This window comes from Patiria miniata, unplaced genomic scaffold, assembly GCF_015706575.1.
Source record: "Patiria miniata isolate m_02_andy unplaced genomic scaffold, ASM1570657v1 HiC_scaffold_5, whole genome shotgun sequence".
In the NCBI taxonomy this organism is placed as follows: Eukaryota; Metazoa; Echinodermata; class Asteroidea; order Valvatida; family Asterinidae; genus Patiria; species Patiria miniata.
In genome coordinates this window covers 13398482-13418022 of record NW_024037072.1, presented here as the reverse complement: position 1 = coordinate 13418022, position 19541 = coordinate 13398482, and the positions used below count along the sequence as shown (strand labels likewise).

Sequence of the window (19541 nt, the reverse complement as noted above, 5' to 3'; positions counted from 1 at the left end):
AACGTCTCTTGTGGGAAGTCGTTATCAAATAAAGAGTCATCAGACGATGGATAGTATCTTACACACAGAATAACAAGGAATCATCTCAATAGAGGGCGCACCATTATGTCAGTTAAATGGTTAAGGCCAAGTTCGGGCAAGGACCATTAGTCGACTAGTGGTTGATTTGTGACGTACCTTACGCCTGCGCAGTAATAGCAACGTGCGAACGTCTCTAGTCGAACGCTGGTCAAAATGTTATTGCAAAACTTCTGGATCCTGGTTCTGTGCTAGCGTTATGAATGCGCGCGGCTATTGGTTACCAGCGAAGCAACCAACCCCTGTAGGCTGGTTCCAAATAGTCGACTAGCGTAGTCAACCACCGTCGACTAGACAGAGTTCGGGCAAGTGTTAGTCGAACTATGGTTAACCATTGGTCAACTATAGTCCTTGCGCGAACTTGGCCTAAGTTTGGGCCCAGCATCAGGCTGCGACTGAGATAGTTCGCGTCTGTCTGGGCTGTTGCAATATTTGCGGATGAAAAGTTTCCATATAATCTGCGTTGCTGTTTGGGTCTTGTTTGTATTGCTTTAAGCGTTTCTTAATATGTCGATATGGCTCTAGCTACAATGCGTATGCATTACATTTTTACGGACACCAACAATCATAAAGTAGCACACGTCTCGTTATGTAAACCCCCCATACGTTGCATGCGTGTCCGTTTCGATCGTCTGCCATGGAGCGTTTTCGCCATTACCGCAACGCATACGCAACGTATGCGTAACGGACAAACAAGGCGCATAATATGGAAAGCTGGCGGCTTACGTCGATATCATCGTGGTGCATTGGTCAAATGCAGAGAAGTAAATAAGCTTTACAATATAATCACAACATTATGTCTAGTATTATAAGCAGTATTTTCACTGTTTGTATACTGTTGTCCTTATGATTTTCTTTGAATAACTGATACCTTTTATATGATCACCGTATTTATTTTTACATTTGAGCAGAATAAGTATTAATTCCTCAGATTAACATACAAAAAAACAAAGTAATAATAACTACATGGTTGAAGTAGACGGGGGCGGAATCCGCCCCCATCCCTCAACTTTTTCCGCGATACCCTTGCAAAAAAAACATTTTCCCGACCCAATCCGAGCTTTCCTGATTTTTTGGCTCGAGTCTTGTGTATCTTTTGTCCCTAAAACATACAATTTCGACCATGGGTTACCACTCTAAATGATTTTTTTTTGGCGCTGCGCGCCGTGAAGACAGAATTTTATGTATATAGTGTACACAAAACAGAATTACCATTGGTGCATATGAATAATTATTTAGCCGATAATTCCAAAACCCTTTAACGTATCATCATGAAATTTCTTGGGTATGTTCATATTAAGTTGTTCTATGGTAGCACTAAGTGTCATAATTTTTCGTCACTCAATGGTCGAGATCTGAGGGGGGGGGGGGGAGCGAGTCCGCCCGGTCCTCCGGCTGTGGGATGGTCAAAATAACCCGGCTTCTTTAGGGTTAATTTTTTTGAAGGTTGCTTTGTTTTATTGGTGAAATGCTTACAATGGTTTTCGTCGCCCTTTTCGGCGACAGTAATCACCTTGGCTGCAGCTAAGGACTTTCACAAAAATAACTTACATCCCTTTTTAAAATCTCCATTATTCGTGTCGTCAGCTACTACATGACAAAAATAACCAGAAACGAAATTGTTTCATGTCCTTCGGCTTCAGATATACTGTTTGCAATAAGTTCCTTTCTTAACGACTTTGATAATGATTTTTTATTTGTGGAAAAAGATGAGGACGAACCTAGAGCCTGAATGGGAGACTTTTGAGACGTTGGTGGCAGCAAACACACCGGACCTTTTCAATTGTTTACGTCATGTTTAAGCTAAAGCGTGCATGCTCAACATGACGCAAACAATGGAAAAAGGACCAGTGTGTTTGCTGCCACCAACGTCTCAAAAGTCTTCCATTGACATGTTTGGGAAACTCGGTCAACCCACTAGATTTGATTTCAGAAACAAGTGAGGGCTAAGCATCAGGGGATATGGTTCAAGAACAGAGATGGAAATATTTGGATTTTGCTTTGCATGCTCCGCAAACATTACTAAAAAAAGAAAAGAAAATAAACACCACAATTTCATGTTAACCAATCATAAATGGATGACTAAACTTTGACCAATTCTTTTTACTCAGAATCCACAGAAAGTCAATTGAAAACGAGGAATAAACCAAGAATATAAAACCCTCATTTCAAGAGAAAACAATGACCAAAGAAAAACATTTAAAACTGCACCACCACACTGTTATTCCCTTATTTAAAAATATAAAAATGAACGTTTAGTGTCCATTGATGTGGCAGAAAAAGACCCCCGAGATCTTTGGCGCAGCCTCATCTGATTGGGAATGGACTAAGGATATCAGTTCTGTGACAAGACTCTGTCCATCGGTGCGCCGTCTCTATCCTGGAGATGTGTCGCCCCTGTACTGGTGGTTGTGTGAGGCCTTTGCCGCCTTGCTGGCACCACAAACAGTGGATCTCATATAATTTCCTAAAGACTTGACACCACATTGTTCAGAAATTCAATCAGATCATTTGCATTGTTTTCTGACACTCGACCCCCCAAAATCTAGCACATCCGCATTTCTAGCGGAAACCACGGCGGAAGTTCTAGTGTATTATCCTCGCAACATCTTGTTCCTTTATTGCTAATTTTCTTCATAATGTTATTCAGCAACAGGTCAATAACTTACAATAAGAGACGCCAAGAAATTTGTGTGGTAATAATTAATATAAAAAGGGTTGACTTTGGGGATTTCCCCTTGAAATTTTCCCTGGCTAAAAGCAAAAGGTAGAGCACTTGGAAACGTTTCATTTCCGAATTAAACGTTTGGTTTCACTTGCTGCTTTTGCCAGGGTAGTTGCTGAAATACAGGACGTTTGGTCTGAATCACCGACAATCAACGACGAACAGTCACTGTAGCAGCATCCACTGATCTCACCATCAAGAGATGAATACGTTCACTGTGACAAGCGAAATGGCCACGACAATGGTACCAAAAAACATGACAGTCGTTAGCACCATGTCATATTTTCTGTCATCTGATTTCACGACATCTGATACACTTGACGCAACTAGTGTCAGTGTCGATTCGAACATGACAACTACAGCAATGATGGAGACCACGACTCAAGGTGACGGTCGCAACTTTCGCTTTGAAGACCCCGTACAGCGGATCATCATCGGCTGCGTCTACTGCCTCGTGGCAGTCGTTGGCTTCGCTGGGAACTCCATGGTCATCCTGGCTGTCATTCTGTCAAGGAAACTCCAAACCCGCACCAATGCTTTTGTCGTCAACTTGGCCTTGGCTGACTTGGTGACATGCAGCACTGCTCCGTTCATAGCGTTGTCGTTGTTTAGTATGAATGGCTGGCCCTTACCGCTGATCGTGTGCTCAGTGATGGCTGGTCTGTTCTACACCAGCCTGGCATGCAGCATCATAAACCTTGCTCTGATAGCTATCAATCGGTTCGTCCTCATCACAAAATCTTCTAAGACTTACAGATCTGTCTACACTCCGAAGAAGATTGCGGCCATGCTGGTCTTCACGTGGGGGTACCCAGCTCTGGTGAGTTGTTTCCCCCTGTTTGGTATCGGCAAGTGGGGCTACTCCGAGAAGTACAAGACTTGCACCCAAGACACTTCCCATAAGAATACCGGCCTCTTCAGCTTGCTCGGCTCTGTCCTCGTGTATCCCATCCCGTTGATCATCCTCTTCGTGTGCTACTTCAAGATCTATCGCCACATCACCGGCCATATGAGGAAGATGTCGGGTAAAGGTGTGGAGCTAGCCGAGACATCAAACTCCGCTACCGCCAGCACCAAACGACTCTCCAGGAACCGACCGGCCAGCTTCAGTAAGCGACAGGTGGAAATCACCAAGAACCTGTTCTACGTGGTCTGTGCCTTCGTTGCTTGCCTGGCTCCCTTTGCCATCACCATCATGATACCACCCAGCGACCCGGTCATTCCATGGACCGCGACAATCATCATCTTCAACAGCGCTGTCAACCCGATCATCTACGGGGCCAAACACCCACACTTCAAGGAGGTGTTCCGTCACATGTTGCGGTGCCGGTACCACCTGATCCCCGAACCTTCTGGATTCCTCCGTAAGATCAGATCTAGATAAAATGCTTCCCATATGCTCTCCTGTGTTTTTCGTAGCACCAGGAGCGTGAAGACGAGACAAACTCTCAGTCTCAACTGACTCCTCCTCCTGAAAGGCCTACTGAGTAAAGTTTTCTTAAGACTCTAGAGAAATATATTCCGCAGATTAAAAAATCCCCTGCGAGTATAAACTGAAATAATTTGAAGTCGTTTTTTTTAATCAACGATATCTTGACATTAGTCTTTTTCTGTCAGTTTTATGAAACCATACAAAACACATGATTGGAGTGATTTTGTTTTGGTAGGTTAATCGAAAAATTATCTTAGGCCCTATATATTAAATATGAATGATTTAGAATGTACGTCTAATGGGGAAAACGATAGGCTTATTGACATTAAAGTGCAGACAACTTTTTTCCGACGATTTTGAAAAATACCATTATCTTAAAAGTGTAGAATAACAAGTGACATCCATTGAACCAATTAATTAACACAATCATGTACAGGTATCATCTCGACAATTTCTTATATCTGTGTACAATTACTTCAGTGAATGCATTAATACGAATGTAATTTTCATCTTTGCCTGCATGCTTGCCTGCACGTGTATTTTTTAAAGACAAACCATTAGGTCACATAAACTATGTAAAACTTTGGAGAGTAGGCCTATACGCTTGTAAATGCTACTGCAATTTTTTGTTTATAGAAAGTTTAAAGTCGGTTTAATCACCGTAACATCAATATATATATACAGCGTACAAAATGTTAAGTCTAGTTCGTGTGAGTTTATTGTGATTGTTCTCCCTTCTCCCCGGTAGCGTAACTAAGGGGGGGGGCACGGGGTGCACAGCCCCCCCCCCCCACCCCGACCTGGAAATATCCGTTCCTCTACCCATCTGAATTCTTGAATCTAAAAAACTGCACTGTTATACTGTATTTAGTGCCCCCTTGAAATTTGATGCACCCGGGTTCCACAGAAGTTTGACCCAAACGTCGTTGCTTGATCCTCCCTGCTCAAATCTTGTGCGCTGCTCGTACTGTCAGCACCTATGCATCACATTCCACATGTGAACCAATAGTCCATGTTGCGCGGACACCCGAGCCAGACGGAATTGTGTGGATAGCATTGTGTTCCTTTTATCCTTTTTTCTAAAGTTCCTCTTCTGGGGTGATGTTTTTCTATTGTTAAAATAGTGGGGTGAGGTGTTCTGAAAGGAACATCACCCCACAAGTATGGTATGGTCAGAGCCCGAAACCGCCTGGCCTATTACTCACTGTTGCGCCCCGAAACCGCCTAGTCTTGGCCCAAGAGGTTAGTGATCGATAGTGGACGGTGCATGGCATGCATAGTGCGCCCTCTAATGGCAAACAATTAGACGCACTAACGTCTTGGCCATTTCGTATCAGCGGTTTAACTTTTTCTTTATTTTCTCCCTAGGTTTTCCTAGAGAACCAATCAGCGATCGAGAAATGCTTCAATGGCTCACCCAACGGTTGTAAACATACGGGCTATAAGCTTACGTGCAGTGATCCAGCATCATCGCTTTTCTAGGGAACCAATCAGCGATCGAGAAATGGTTCAAGCCCGACGGTTGTAAACGTACGCCGCTACTGCGGTGACCCAACATCATATCGCTTCCTAGGGAACCAATCAGCGATCGCGAGGGCGCGACTACAGCGGCACTAAATGGGATAACTGCCGTTTTTCGCTCGTACCCCCCGCCCTGCAAACAGGACGCTGGGATACTCTGATGAGCTTCACAGAATCTTGTGAAGGAAGTGCACTATGACCCATGTATAAAGCATCTGGCTGTAGCTGTTCAAGACCGCAGTTAGACAATGTGCGCAAATGCTACCCGAAAACTTCCCATATAAATGCACATATGTTCCATACCGGATGTGATTTATGTTTCATTGCGGACCATGTGGACAACATTTTGAGCGTCGCGTAATGCAGTCCGACCGTTTGTGATTCGAAACGGAGCCTGAGTAAGTGACGGGAATTGTAAAGTTACAACACGTAAAAAATCAATTATGCAAGATCGCTACAGGGTCCGCTGTTCTAATTCAAGCCCCATTGAAAACAGTGTAAATCAACAAAGTTCAGGGCCAAATAACATGCAAGCCAACATCACTGGGGTTTCTCAAACAAAAATTAAATTATTGTCTTGTCTTTCATCTTTTCATTTCATTTCAATTTTAGGTACATTAGCCAATTACATTTTTAAATATTCACACCCAAATAAAATCACCCCCCCCCGAAAAGTGATAGCTCCCAAGCCTGCATGTAGCCATTTTACAAGTGGCATCCTTCCACTTTCACAGGCAAATAGGACCCATTTTTCATCCGTAATTTTATCAAGCCTGCCCTCAGATGGAAGCCCAAAAACCAGGGAGTGGATCCTTGGCTATATTTACACAATTCCAACGTTTTTAAAGCCAAACGGTATCCGTTTTCAAAAGAAATTGTGGGGGCACTTTTTATGCTAATGACTCGCGTAGAAATTCTGACGGGGTCGCAATCGCTTAACAAATGTTGAAAAAAAAAATGGATGAATAAACTTTGACCAATTCTTTTAACAAGAAACCACAGAAAGTCAATAAAAACGTGGAATAAACCGTGAGTATACAACTCTCATTTCAAGGAAAAAGAATGTCCAAAGAAAAACGTTTATAAACTGCCCCAACTCACTATTATTCCCTGATGTAAAACAAATGAAAATATGCGTTAAGTGTCCATTGATTGGAGGGAAAAAACAACGAGTTCTTTGACGCAGTCATGCTAATTGGGAATGGAGCAAGGATATCTGTGACAAGTCTGAGTCCATGTCGGTGAGCCGACTCGATATCCTCGAGATCACGAGATGTGCTCTCAGGCTGGTGGTTGTGTGAGGCCTTTGCGGGCACCACAAAACTGTTGACACTACATTGTGCCAATCAACACATGTGTATTGTTTTCTCTGGAACTCGACTCCCCAAACTCTAGAAAATCTGCATTAAGCGGAAACAATGGCGGAAGTTTGATTCCTCGCCAATGTTGTTCCTTGCCTGTGTTTCTTATAATGTTACTCAGCATGAAAGTTCCTTATCTTTAAATAAGAACGCCAAGAAGTTTTGGAGATAATATTAGGGGGAGTGGGGGAATTTCCCCCTCGAAACATAATCAGACCACAATGTTATCAGAAGAAAAATGGTATTCACATGTACCACACGTACTCTACCAGTTTATAATCACTGATCGGGCCCATACCTGAATTCATTTCAACCCCCGTGCTCGCTGAGTGAAGGATTGCGACACTTGCTGAGGCTGTTTGGTATCGTTCCTCCTCCTATCCACCAGCTGCCGACTGGAAAAGTGGATCAGTCCTTCAAGTAACTCCGTATAGTCATAGCAACCATCACCGGGACAACCTGTAAATAGTTGTTGTTGAATCCTCCATAAGGTAAAATTAAAAGATTTTTTTTTAAATACAAACTGGTCTGTATGCCCTATGCTAAATGTCACCTGCGTGATTGAGTTTCCGACGAGACCACTGTGGAGGTGCACCTCCATCATTGTTTGCCGTATCATAATAAGGGAAGGAGTCGAGTCAAGTCACAAGTCCCTGCAAGTCCATCACAAGTCCTCCAGTCCTAATTCAAAATGAGCTTTGACAAAGGCATTTCTTTGGTATTGTTCATCCACTTTACTTTTGACTGAAGGCTTTTGAATGGACTTGTGATAGACTCGACTATATCATACACAATTATAGCCGCGTCTGAATTTACTTGGCTACGACTAGCTTTTACACATGCGCGTATGGAAGCGCCTGAAGCCACCGGGGGCCTCCCGATAGTCCGAAGGTCCGATAGTCCGAAGGTTCCTTAGTCAGAAGGTTCGATAGTCCGAATGAACACAATTTCCATAAGAGGGGGTTCGTTAGTCCGAAAATGAAATAAGGTTCGTTAATCCGAACATTTAATGCAATAATCCGAAGGTTCATTAACCCGAAGGTTCATTTGTCCGAAGGTTCGGTAGTCTGAATTTAGAATAAGGTTAATTGGTCCGAAGGTTAAATAGTCCGAAAAGAAAACAAGGTTCAGTAGTCCGAAGGTTCATTATTCCGACTTGACAACAAGGTTCGATAGTCCGAAAAGACTATAAGGTCCGTTAGTCCGAATCGACAATAAGGTCCGATAGTCCGAAGTGTCAGACTGACGAAACGTATTGCCCTTTCGGACTATCGAACCTTATTGTCAATTCGGACTATCGAACCTTATTGTCAATTCGGGCTATCGAACCCTACCGTATTGCCCATTCGGACTATCGAACCTTATCATCTATTCGGACTATTAAACCTTATTGTCTATTCGGACTATCGAACCCTATCGTCTATTCGGACTATCGAACCTTCGGATTAATTAACCGTATTCTATTTTCGGACTAATGACCCTTCGGACTATCGAACCTTCGGACTATCGGGCTGTAACCGAAGCCACCTTCCCAAGTGAGATTCTGCCAAGTTTAATAATCGGACCGTAGCTTCATGACGGTTTTCAGTGCAACTGTATATGCCGTTCTATTAAAGGTGTACATTCATCCAGCTTCCCCAAAATTATAATCTAGAGAATCCTCTGAGAGCACATGCATTTGAAGAACTTTTGAAAGGAAACAATATGACTGGAGTGACGACTAAAGCCCAAAACTACGAAGCAGAATTAGAGTTAAAGATTAAAAACGCATATTTTGAAAAGGAAATATATTTTTTGAAACGCGAACGTGCATTTTTAAAAGATCAAACATGTGTTTTAACAAATCGAAAGCACTTTAAACCAGACTGTTTATTTCAAAAAAAATTGAACGTGTATTTTTACAACCCGAGTGCAAAAACAAGGTGTATTTTGAACAAAACTCCAAACCCCCCTCAAATTAAGAAATTATACCCCCAAAAGAAACCCAAACAAACGAACGAACAAGCAAACAATCAAAGAGACAAACAAGAGCCGAACGGGGTAAATGACGCGACTTGACTCGGGGGGGGGGGGTCTTACCAAGCTTTAAATGGGGGCGCTGTTCAAATCCGACGATTATTATCACTATATTACAGAATGGAGCACAAATACCACCAACAAAGCTCTGTCCATATTTTGTGTACAGGCGGACATTATTACCAGTATAATTGTTTTGGTGTCAGAGCGGGGGGGGGGGGGGGTCGCATTATTTAAAGGAATTTCCATGATTTTTTCTTTTTTTTTACACACCTGTTCCTCCCCCCCCCCTGGATCCGCGCCTGCTAGACAATTATCATTATTAAAACATTTAGTCATGGTTTAGTCCAAGTCGGTCTGGATCCGAGTTGCTTTGGGTCCGAGTTGGTCATGGTTGGGTCCGAGTTGGTTGCCTCTGGGTCGGCCTGGGTCCGGGTTGGTCTGGATCCGACTTGGTCTGGGTCCGACTTGGTCTGCGTCCAACTTGGTTTTGGTCCAACTTGGTTCGGGTCCGAGTTGGCTCGAAACAGGAGATTTGCCGAACATCCTCCGAAAAAATAAAGATTCGGGTGAGCTTCGGATACTCGTGGAAACCGGGCCCGAACACAGTCAAAAAAATCGCGTGTTTTTCAGCGCCGAACGTACGTCAAAACCATTGATCTCCATATACACAGACTGGATAGGACATCGTGCAGTGTTTGTGCACGAATGCGCGGCCGAACAATGGCGGCGCGTTTATTGTCAGACGGGTAAACGCGCATTGTGTTTTCACTCGTTTACTTTGGAAAATGGATTATCGATTGAAATGTTTCTTACAGGAGGGAGTTCAAGCACTCCTCCAAAACAAATCTTTAAAAAAAAATAACTGAACGATGAAGAGTTACCCTCAATCCCTCCAAACAGCTTTTCCACACTTTCTTGATATATGCATTTTCGAAATTTAAGAACCCCCCATTTCCTTTTCCCTTATTTTTGTCATCCCTCTAACCTCCTCCCAAAAATGATTGAAAGTAAATTTCCATTTCATTTTTGGCACATTGGTCATTAGAGCACACTGAATTACTCCATCAATGAAATGAATAATTGTATTAATAATATGCTGAAATGACATTATATTTTTTTTTAACTGAACACTCTCTCGAAAAATTGTATGGAGATTCATTCAAATGATTGATATATTTATTAAAAACCCGAACATGAACCAATTAGAATCTAAAAGGTAAAAAAAACCTTTAATTTTACAAAGTAATCAGTAAAAACTTCTTCCCGTCCCTAGATTGATCAGGGAATGACCATGGGCGTCGCCAGGATTTTTTCTAGAGGGGGGCAAAATTTGTTTTTGCCAAAAATGCTTGTATTTCTCAACACATTCTCGATTTATCAGTTTTAGAGGGGGGCAGGGACATTTTGCCCCCCCCCCAACTCATTAAATTTACACCACTTTGTCTTCGCGCCTTTTTTTCTTTACTTTTCTTTTTCTTTTCTTTTTCTTCCTTTTTTGTTGTTGTTGCCCCCCCCCCCCTTGCCCCCCCCCCTCGCGACGCCCATGGGAATGACATCGTTCACCTCTTGTGAAATTGTGTGAAAGGAGATGAATCACAAACCAAAATAGTACTATACTAATATTGCCAAAGAATAATTCAAGCTTCGCACGGTCTTGTTTATAATTAAATGTTTAGCTATACTTCTGAAAATAAATACAATTACTTGTAAGTGTAATGGGAATCGTTTTGTGAGCGAATATGACGGTGTATTAATGGCTATAGCTAGTAATCTTGTACACAATATAATTTCAAACCGTAAAAGTACTCATTGTTTTCTTCACTATACAAACGTCAATAATGTGACAGTCATCTTGGGAGCTCATAAAAATACTTGCGTTGAACTCCACAGCTTCTTTCCAAAAGCAAAATCAATCAATGTTAACAGTTCCACATCGTACTTGATTAAGTCAGTCTCTCAGATGCCTACGAAAGCCCATTAGCGCCACTGCAAGTATATATGTTACAGATTGTGTAATTCGTTATTACGGATTATTAATTCGTTATTACGGATTACTAATTCGTTATAACGGATTATTTAATTCGTTATTACGGATTACTAATTCGTTATAACGGATTATTTAATTCGTTATTACGGATTATTAATTCGTTATTACGGATTATTAATTCGTTATTACGAATTAGGTCTGATGTTCTCACACGTGGAGAGCACGTGACCAGGGGCCTGTGTATATAGGGCCGCTAGGCGGCGCTATCTTTGCATACAACGTTTGCACTCCTGTGCCATACTTGCCGAGTATGACTCAGAACGTATGAGTAATTCGTAATAACGAATTAATAATCCGTAATAACGAATTAAATAATCCGTAATAACGAATTAGTAATCCGTTATAACGAATTAGTAATCCGTAATAACGAATTAATAATCCGTAATAACGAATTAAATAATCCGTTATAACGAATTAGTAATCCGTAATAACGAATTAAATAATCCGTAATAACGAATTAGTAATCCGTAATAACGAATTAATAATCCGTAATAACGAATTAGTAATCCGTAATAACGAATTAATAATCCGTAATAACGAATTAAATAATCCGTTATAACGAATTAGTAATCCATAATAACGAATTAAATAATCCGTAATAACGAATTAATAATCCGTTATAACGAATTAGTAATCCGTAATAACGAATTAATAATCCGTAATAACGAATTAAATAATCCGCAACATATATACTTGCAGTGGCGCTAATGGGCTTTCGTAGATGCCTATCATATCGCATGTTCCATTCTTTGGATGATACAGTCGATTCCATCCCTCCGTGAAGTTCTCCATTTTCGTCCGTCTCGGATATCGTCCTGTAGCTGGTGGTTTTTGCTATGGCTTTGCTGAAGTTCTTTGTTTGATAATTTATGAAGGTCAATCGGCCGGTTGTGCAGTAAGTTAGCATAAGCCATCTTTTCGGTTTCTCTTTACAAAGAAAAAGAATAGAAACATTTCGGTGGCCGTTAAGCCAAGGCAGACATAATTCAATCAGATTTTGCATATAAAGGTTACAAAAATTATTCGAATAGTAAACAAGTCATCTTTTGTTCAGTGCCATTGCCGGGTCAGTCATGCACGTTTAGGCCTAGGCCTATGTCTTTAAAAAAAATGATGCCGACCAGCATGACAGGCCCAGATCGCATGGAATTTGAACAGAATTAACATTATTTTTAAAGAATTCCTATGATTTTTTCTTTTTTGACACAGTTGTTTCCCCCCCCCCGATCCACGCCTGCTAGACAGTTAACATTATTAAAACATTTAGTCGTGGTTTAGTCCAAGTTGGTTGGGTCCAACTTCGTCTGGATCCATCTTGGTCTGGTCCGACTTGGTCTTAGTCCGCCTTGGTATGGGTCCGAGTCGGTCTGGATCCGAGTTGGTTTGGGTCCGAGTTGGTCATGGTTGGGTTCGAGTTGGTTGCCTCTGGGTCGGCCTGGGTTCGGGTTGGTCTGGGTCCAACTTGGTCTGGGTCCAACTTGGTCCGAGTCCATGGTTGGATCCGAGTTGGCTCGAAAACCGGAGATTTGCCGAACACCCTCCGAAAAAAAGATTCGGGTGTACTTCGGATACTCGTGGAAACCGGGCCCGAACACAGTAAAAAAAATCACGTGTTTTTCAGCGCCAAACGTACGTCAAAACCTGAATGCGTTGAACGCTTCGAATGCATTTTCAAATGTCGAATGCATGAATTCGAAACCAGCCGATGTTTTAATGCAGAAAAAAAATTCATTCGATTCGTAAAAGATGCACGTTCGGATTTTGAAAATGCATTCCGTTTTGGAAAAAGCATTCGATTCGTAAAATTGCACCTTCGGTTTTTTAAAATACACCTTGTTTTTTAAAAATGCATTTGGGTTGCTAAGATACCTGTTCGACTTTTCAAAATACATTCTGTTTTTCTCGAACAGTAAAAAGACACGTTCGATTAAAAAAGAAATGCATCCCCTTGCTTTCCGTTTATTTAAACACACGTTGATCTTTAAAAATACACGTTCGAGTAACCAAAAATATATTCCGTTTTTCAAAATATGCCTTTCAATCTTTTTGACTCCAATTTTGCTTCGTACTTAAAGGCTCAAATTATGAGGACCAGCACTTTGCACACTGATTCTGAAATTCCTTTGCGCCGTAATTACATGAAAATTGCACATTTTCAGTAATGTTAACGTTCTTATCTAGCTCTTTTTAAACGATTTTGCGATTGCGCATTTTTCTCGAAAGTGCCGTTAACGAGGGCAAGCAAAATCTGTAATTGGCTTTGAATCCTATGACTTGTTGCCGAATTCATGAAAGTCATGGCGATAATGTCAAGCACATCGGTGACTCAAACTTTCTGCACAGTCGAAATCCACCCCATATAAAGTTAAAAAGAGCATGTCCTGCCGTATCGATTTACTTCACATCGACACAAAACTCTATCTTCTGTTGCTTTCATCAATTTCGTTTCCTGCTTGTGACAGGGTGGTTGCTGAAATACAGGACGGTTGCTCTGAGTCACCGACATTCAACGACGAACAGTCACTGTAGCAGCATCCACTGATCTCATCAAGAGATGGATATGTTCACTGCAACAAGCGAAATGGCCACGACAATGGTACCAGAAAACATGACAGTCGTTAGCACCATGTCCGATTTTCTGTCGTCTGATTTCAGGACTGACGCAGTTGAGGCAACTAGTGTCACTACAAGCATGACATCTGCGTCATTGATGGAGTCCACGACACAAGGTGACGGTCGCAACTTTCGCTTTGAAGACCCCGTACAGCGGATCATCATCGGCTGCGTCTACTGCCTCGTGGCAGTCGTTGGCTTCGCTGGGAACTTCATGGTCATCCTGGCTGTCATTCTGTCAAGGAAACTCCAAAGTCGCATCAATGCATTTGTCGTCAACTTGGCCGTAGCTGACGTACTTAATTGCTGTGCTATTCCGTTCACAGCAGTGGCTCTGTTCAGCTTGGGTGGATGGCCTCCCGAATTACCTCCTCTACTTTGTTCCTTCATGGGCGGTCTTCACTTTCTTAGTCTCGAGACAAGTGTCATGAACTTGGCAGCCATTGCCATTAATCGGTATGTCCTCATCACCAAGACGAGTGCTACGTACCGCTCCATCTACACACCTAAGAAGATTGCAGCTATGGTGGTCTTCACATGGGTTTACTCAGCTCTGCTCTGTAGTTTACCCTTTGTCGGGATCGGGATGTTTGGATATTCGGAGAAATACAAGACTTGTAACCAAGACAACTCCTTGGAAACCAGCGATCTCTTTAGCCTCCTGGGCTCTGCCCTTGGATTCCCAATTCCTCTGATCGTCCTGGTGGTGTGCTACATCAAGATTTACCGCCACATCAAAGGCCACATGAAGAAGTTGTCGGGTAACGATGTGCAGCTAGCCGAGACATCAAACTCCTCCACCGCCAGCACCAAGCGACTCACCAGGAATCCACCTGCCAGCTTCAATAAGCGACAGGTGCAAATCACTAAGAATCTGTTCTACGTGGTCTGTGCCTTCGTTGCTTGCCTGGCTCCCTTCGGCATCGCCCTGATGGTACCACCCAGCGATCCAGCCATTCCTTGGACCGGGATGATCGCCATCGTCAACAGCGCTATCAACCCGATCATCTACGGGGCCAAACACCCACACTTCAAGGAGGTGTTTCGTCACATGTTGCGGTGCCGGTACCGTATGATCCCTGAACCTTCTGGATGCCTCCGTAAGATCAGATCTAGATAAGATGCTCCACAGTTGCTTTTCATAGCATACGGAGCGCGAGAACGAGAACATCTCTTAACTGACTGAATGAAGTAAGGGGGGTGAAGACACTCGAAAAATAAATTCTGCCGATTAAAAAATTCCCCGTAAATGACTGAATTGTTTTTGAAGTGTTTTTTTTTTTTTAAATCAACGATTTCCTCTGCATTATTTCTGTCAGTTTTATGAAACGATTCAAAACAAATGACTTTTTTTGGTAGTTTAACCGAATTTTTTTTTTTATGTATTAAGTATTAATGATATAACATGTACGTCTCGTGTGAAGAAAAAAACGCCAACTGGCGTTTATTTGCAGATATTTTTTTTCAATAATCTTAAATAAAAAAAATCCGTATGTCTGTATGCCGAAGCTTAAAAGTGCACATGGCAAGTGACATCTGATGAACTTATATATTAATACATGTATCCGAGACAATTGTATATGAATTTACAATTTCGTCAGTGAATGTATTGCAGTGTAATTAGATATGTAATTTCCATCTTTGCATGTATGTTTACCTTTATAATTATATCAATGTTATAATGTATCACATGTTATCTTTAAGATGAACTTAAGGTCAAATTTTAAAATCTTTTTAGAGTAAAAGCTACTGCGATTTTGTGTTCTCGTTTACTGAAATGTAAAGGTCATCATTATCAACGTAACATCAATATACATGTACAGCAAAGTCTAATTCATATGAGTCTATTGTGATTTTTCTCCCTCCTCCTCAGCGACGTAACTATGGGCGTCGTCAGGATTATTCTGGGGAGGGGGGGGGGGGGCAAAGCACACCCCCCAAAAAATCCGTTTACTTTTGCTAGCATATTCTCAATTTCTCATTTGTCTTCGAGGGTGGGCGGCTGGGCAGGCGCGGTTCTAGAACCGGGGGGCTAGACAAAATTTTGGGGGGCTACAGCCCCCCCCCCCCGTAGAACCGCGCCTGCGGCTGGGGACATTTGCCCACCCCACCCCCTTGACACCCTGCAGACGCCCATTTTGTTAAACGTGTATTAGATTAATAGCAAATACTTCACACCTCTTTTTCTTTTTGTTTTTGTTTTGTTTCTCCTTTCCTTTTTTGTTTTGCGGGGGCAAGTGCCCCTTGCCCTTCCCCCCGCGACGCCCATGGGCGAATGTCCATTCCACATTTGAAATCTTGAATTAAAAAAATATACTGCACTGTTGAAATGATACATTTCATTTGCCTTGCCCCTTGAAAATTGATGCACCCCAGGTTCCGCAGAAGTTTTACCCTAGTGACGCCGCTGCTCTTACCTGCCCGAATATTCCAGCTTTCCCTACCGTTGCCCCTCTCTGCCAGCATCCATGTATCACATTCCACAATGTCGTCAGTCGCTCTACCCACCGTCACATTTAAGGGCGAAGTGATGTTTAGTTGACCGCTGAACTCCTTTACAATATCTTGTGCAGGAAACGCAAAATGTTATTGGTAGCTGGTCGCCGTGATCAATGCACGTACATTCCGCGCATAATACACACGCGGAAATGTTAAGTCCAGGTCACCAATGAAGCAAAATCTGTCCAAGTTATGATGCATTCCCCTACTATTTTCAAGTTTCATCCCGAAAAAAAATCGACTCCTTTTCTAAATTGTTAATTTTCTGGCAATACAAAAGTTACTCAATTTTGAACGAGACATCGACCAAAAAAACCAACAAAACAAACCCGGCCCATGTGTAATTTCCCAGACATCAATGTCCGTTTCCCGCCCTACAGCAATCGGTATATATCGATAGCTGGTCTGCTCGCTAAGCACATTTGTTTGTGCCCTGAGGTTTGCAAACGTCCAAAAAAAGAGGGGGTGGGGGAGTGAGGTTTTGGTTGGAATAAAACATACAAGTTGTGCATTTATTAAGAAGAAGAGAAAACAAATCAAATTTGTTGAAGAGCACGGCAACGTAACTTTAAAGGTCACAAACGCCCTTAAAAAGTGCCCTTGCATAGAGCGCCCTCACTCGGGACAGATGTTCCTCTGTGATATGCAGGACTATAGACACTTTGTACTTTCATCTCTTCGCTCGTACCCACCGCCCTGCAAACAGGGTGCTGGGAAGGGCTGATGAGCTTCACAGAATGTGCAGCTGTTTAAGACCGCGGTTAGCCAATGCGCAAAATGATATCCGAAAACTATATCATAAAAATCCATACATTCCATACCGGATGTGATTTCTTTTTCATTGCGGACCATGTGGACACATTTTGAGCGTCGAATAATATTCGCTCGTACCCCCCGCCCTGCAAATAGGACGCTGGGAAGGGCTGATGAATTCATGCTCTGATTGGATAAATTTTGCGTGACCTGTGACCAGCAATCACGGCCACGACCCTACAAGGTTTTAAACATAAATGCCCCTTTTTCGTTGAAAAGCGTAATGTAGGAAAATCTGTAAAACTTATCTGTTTTGTAAACTCCCTTCAGTTGCTCAGGCTCCGTTTCGAATTCACGGAGGGTCGAAATGCATATTATTCGACCCTCAAAATTTGTCCCCAAGGTCCGCAATAAAAAAAGAAGCCACATCCGGTATGGAATCTATGCATTTCTATCAGTGCGTTCGATTGCTTCCCCCGCGCTTACTCGTGCAGGCGCGACAGCGTTCGATTGACCTCTCACGTGACTTCTCGCGCTTACTCGAGCCTGTCCCAAGTGACCGACTCGCCGAGCCGGTTACTTGGGTAAGTATCCCATAAGGCCATGCAACGTCCGGCGGGCGTCTCAGCTCAGCTAGCTCAGGCCGTGTCCGAAACGGGCTTCCACGGAGCATAGAGCTACAAACCCTATGTAGCTCTATGCACGGAGCTACGGCTACGAATTATTGTCGGCGCGTCCCCGCGTAATTTCACTGGGCGTGGACGTGCTCTAGACAGGTAATTGATTCGGATGCAGCCTGTGTCATGTCACAATTCAACTTTCCAGCCATGGGCGTTGCGAGGGGGGCAAGGGGGGCGCAACCCCCCCCTCCGGACCCCCCCCCCCCCCAAAAAAAAGGGGGGGGGGGCAAAATGTCCCAGCCCCCTCTAAAACTGATAAATCGAGAATATGTTGAGAAATACATGATTTTTTTGGGGAAAATATGTTTTGCCCCCCTCTAGACAAAATCCTGGCGACATCCATGTTTCCAGCTCTTGCACAAAATTTACCCGAAACTGTTAATTTAGCTCCACTGCGCATGTCTGTCTTCACGCGAGGAGCCAGGCGCGAGTAAGATGGGGGAAGTAATCGAACGCACTCACAATGAGAAAGTTTTCGGATAGCATTTGCGCGCATTGGCTAACTGCGGTCTTAAACAACTGCAGCCAGATGCTTTATACATAGGTCATGATGAAATTACCCAGAAGCCCCTCCCACTTCCTTCACAAGATTCTGTGAAGCTCATCAGCCACTCCCAGCGCCCTGTTTGCAGGGCGGGGGGTTCAAGCGAACGAATGCCCTTCGTGAATTCGAAACGGAGCCTGAGCAACTGACGGTAGTTGAACATTTACAAAACAGAAACGTTTTACATATTTTCCAACATTATTACGCTTTCAACAAAAAAGGGCATTTATGAATGGGAAAACAAGAGTGATGTATAACTCAGTCTTAACGGCCGCTTAAAACCTTCCAGGGTCGTCACCGCGCGTGTTGACTATCCAATCAGAGCGTGAATTCGTAAGCCCTTCCCAGCGTCCTGTTTGTAGGGCGGGTAGTACGAGCGAATTTCATTTTCTAATTTAAGTAAAGAAACCTCTCCTCAGTGATGGCGCTCTATGCAAAGGGAATATAGCTGTATGAAACTTGGAACTTATAGTGTACCACTCGAGTTTTTTTTCTAAACTCGACGGGTCTCGTCTGTCCTCTACCCCGGGAATGCACTTATTCATGACAAGCTGATTTACCCGATCATAGATCGGGTAGGGCGTATTTGTGTTGGGGTTGAAAGTGTGGGGAGTTAAATGTAAATGGGTGATTTAGTTGAGAAGACATGTAGCTATAGAAAAGCAATTTACGGTGACGCGATCTGAGGCAATTTCTGACCACGTATGATATAGTAAAACAAAAGATCATCTTTTAAACATCATTTTCGAGTTTGGAGTCATTGAATCAGCTGTTCTGAGCAAAAGAATATTATAGTAGGCTACAATTTTTATTCGGGGAAGAAAAAGTGGGGGTAGGGAACCAAACGATATTCGGTGCCCGCTTTTAAATGTTGGGGTGGGGGTCCCCCGTCTCCCACCGATAGACGCCGCGCCCATGATAATTATGTACCATGGCATGTATAACTGTCTGGAAATTTTCCCGTTGGTCTGTTGCATTTTGTGAGGCAGTCGCGTTTGTTAATGTGGGAAAACTGAGTTGAAAGACTTACCGTATAGTACACAGGCGAAGGCTGATTGTAATGTTTTGACAATAAATCATAATGGAATAAAACGTGAAGGTGGCATTTGCAATAGAAATGTTGAGTGTGTTACCATAAAATTACATAGTCTGAATCATTGAGGAAGGTCATTATGAAGGTACAGTATTGGACTCTTCAACAAACGTAAACTTGAACTTCTTACAATTTGCGAGACCTGCGAGGAAAAAGTCGATTTAACTATTTTATTC

At 42.7% G+C, this 19541-nt stretch overlaps 2 protein-coding genes across 2 annotated transcripts; both read left to right on the top strand.

Moving 5' to 3' along the window:
- Positions 1 to 2451: 2451 nt before the first annotated feature.
- On the top strand, positions 2452 to 4756 carry LOC119742031 (alpha-1D adrenergic receptor-like). Its single transcript, XM_038218048.1, has one exon. It carries the CDS (start codon positions 3006 to 3008, stop codon positions 4185 to 4187), a length of 1182 nt encoding a protein of 393 aa, XP_038073976.1. The 5' UTR covers positions 2452 to 3005; the 3' UTR covers positions 4188 to 4756.
- Positions 4757 to 7417: 2661 nt separating this feature from the next.
- On the top strand, positions 7418 to 15629 carry LOC119742032 (alpha-1B adrenergic receptor-like). The gene is made up of 2 exons (XM_038218049.1): positions 7418 to 7608; positions 13646 to 15629. The coding sequence occupies exon 2, from the start codon at positions 13738 to 13740 to the stop codon at positions 14914 to 14916; it is 1179 nt and encodes a 392-aa protein (XP_038073977.1). The 5' UTR covers positions 7418 to 7608; positions 13646 to 13737; the 3' UTR covers positions 14917 to 15629.
- The last annotated feature ends 3912 nt before the right edge of the window (positions 15630 to 19541 follow it).

Bases quoted from the DNA above. Each gene is read 5' to 3' on its own strand.
- LOC119742032 (XM_038218049.1), top strand. From the start codon at position 13,738: ATGGATATGTTCACTGCAACAAGCGAAATGGCCACGACAATGGTACCA.
- LOC119742031 (XM_038218048.1), top strand. From the start codon at position 3,006: ATGAATACGTTCACTGTGACAAGCGAAATGGCCACGACAATGGTACCA.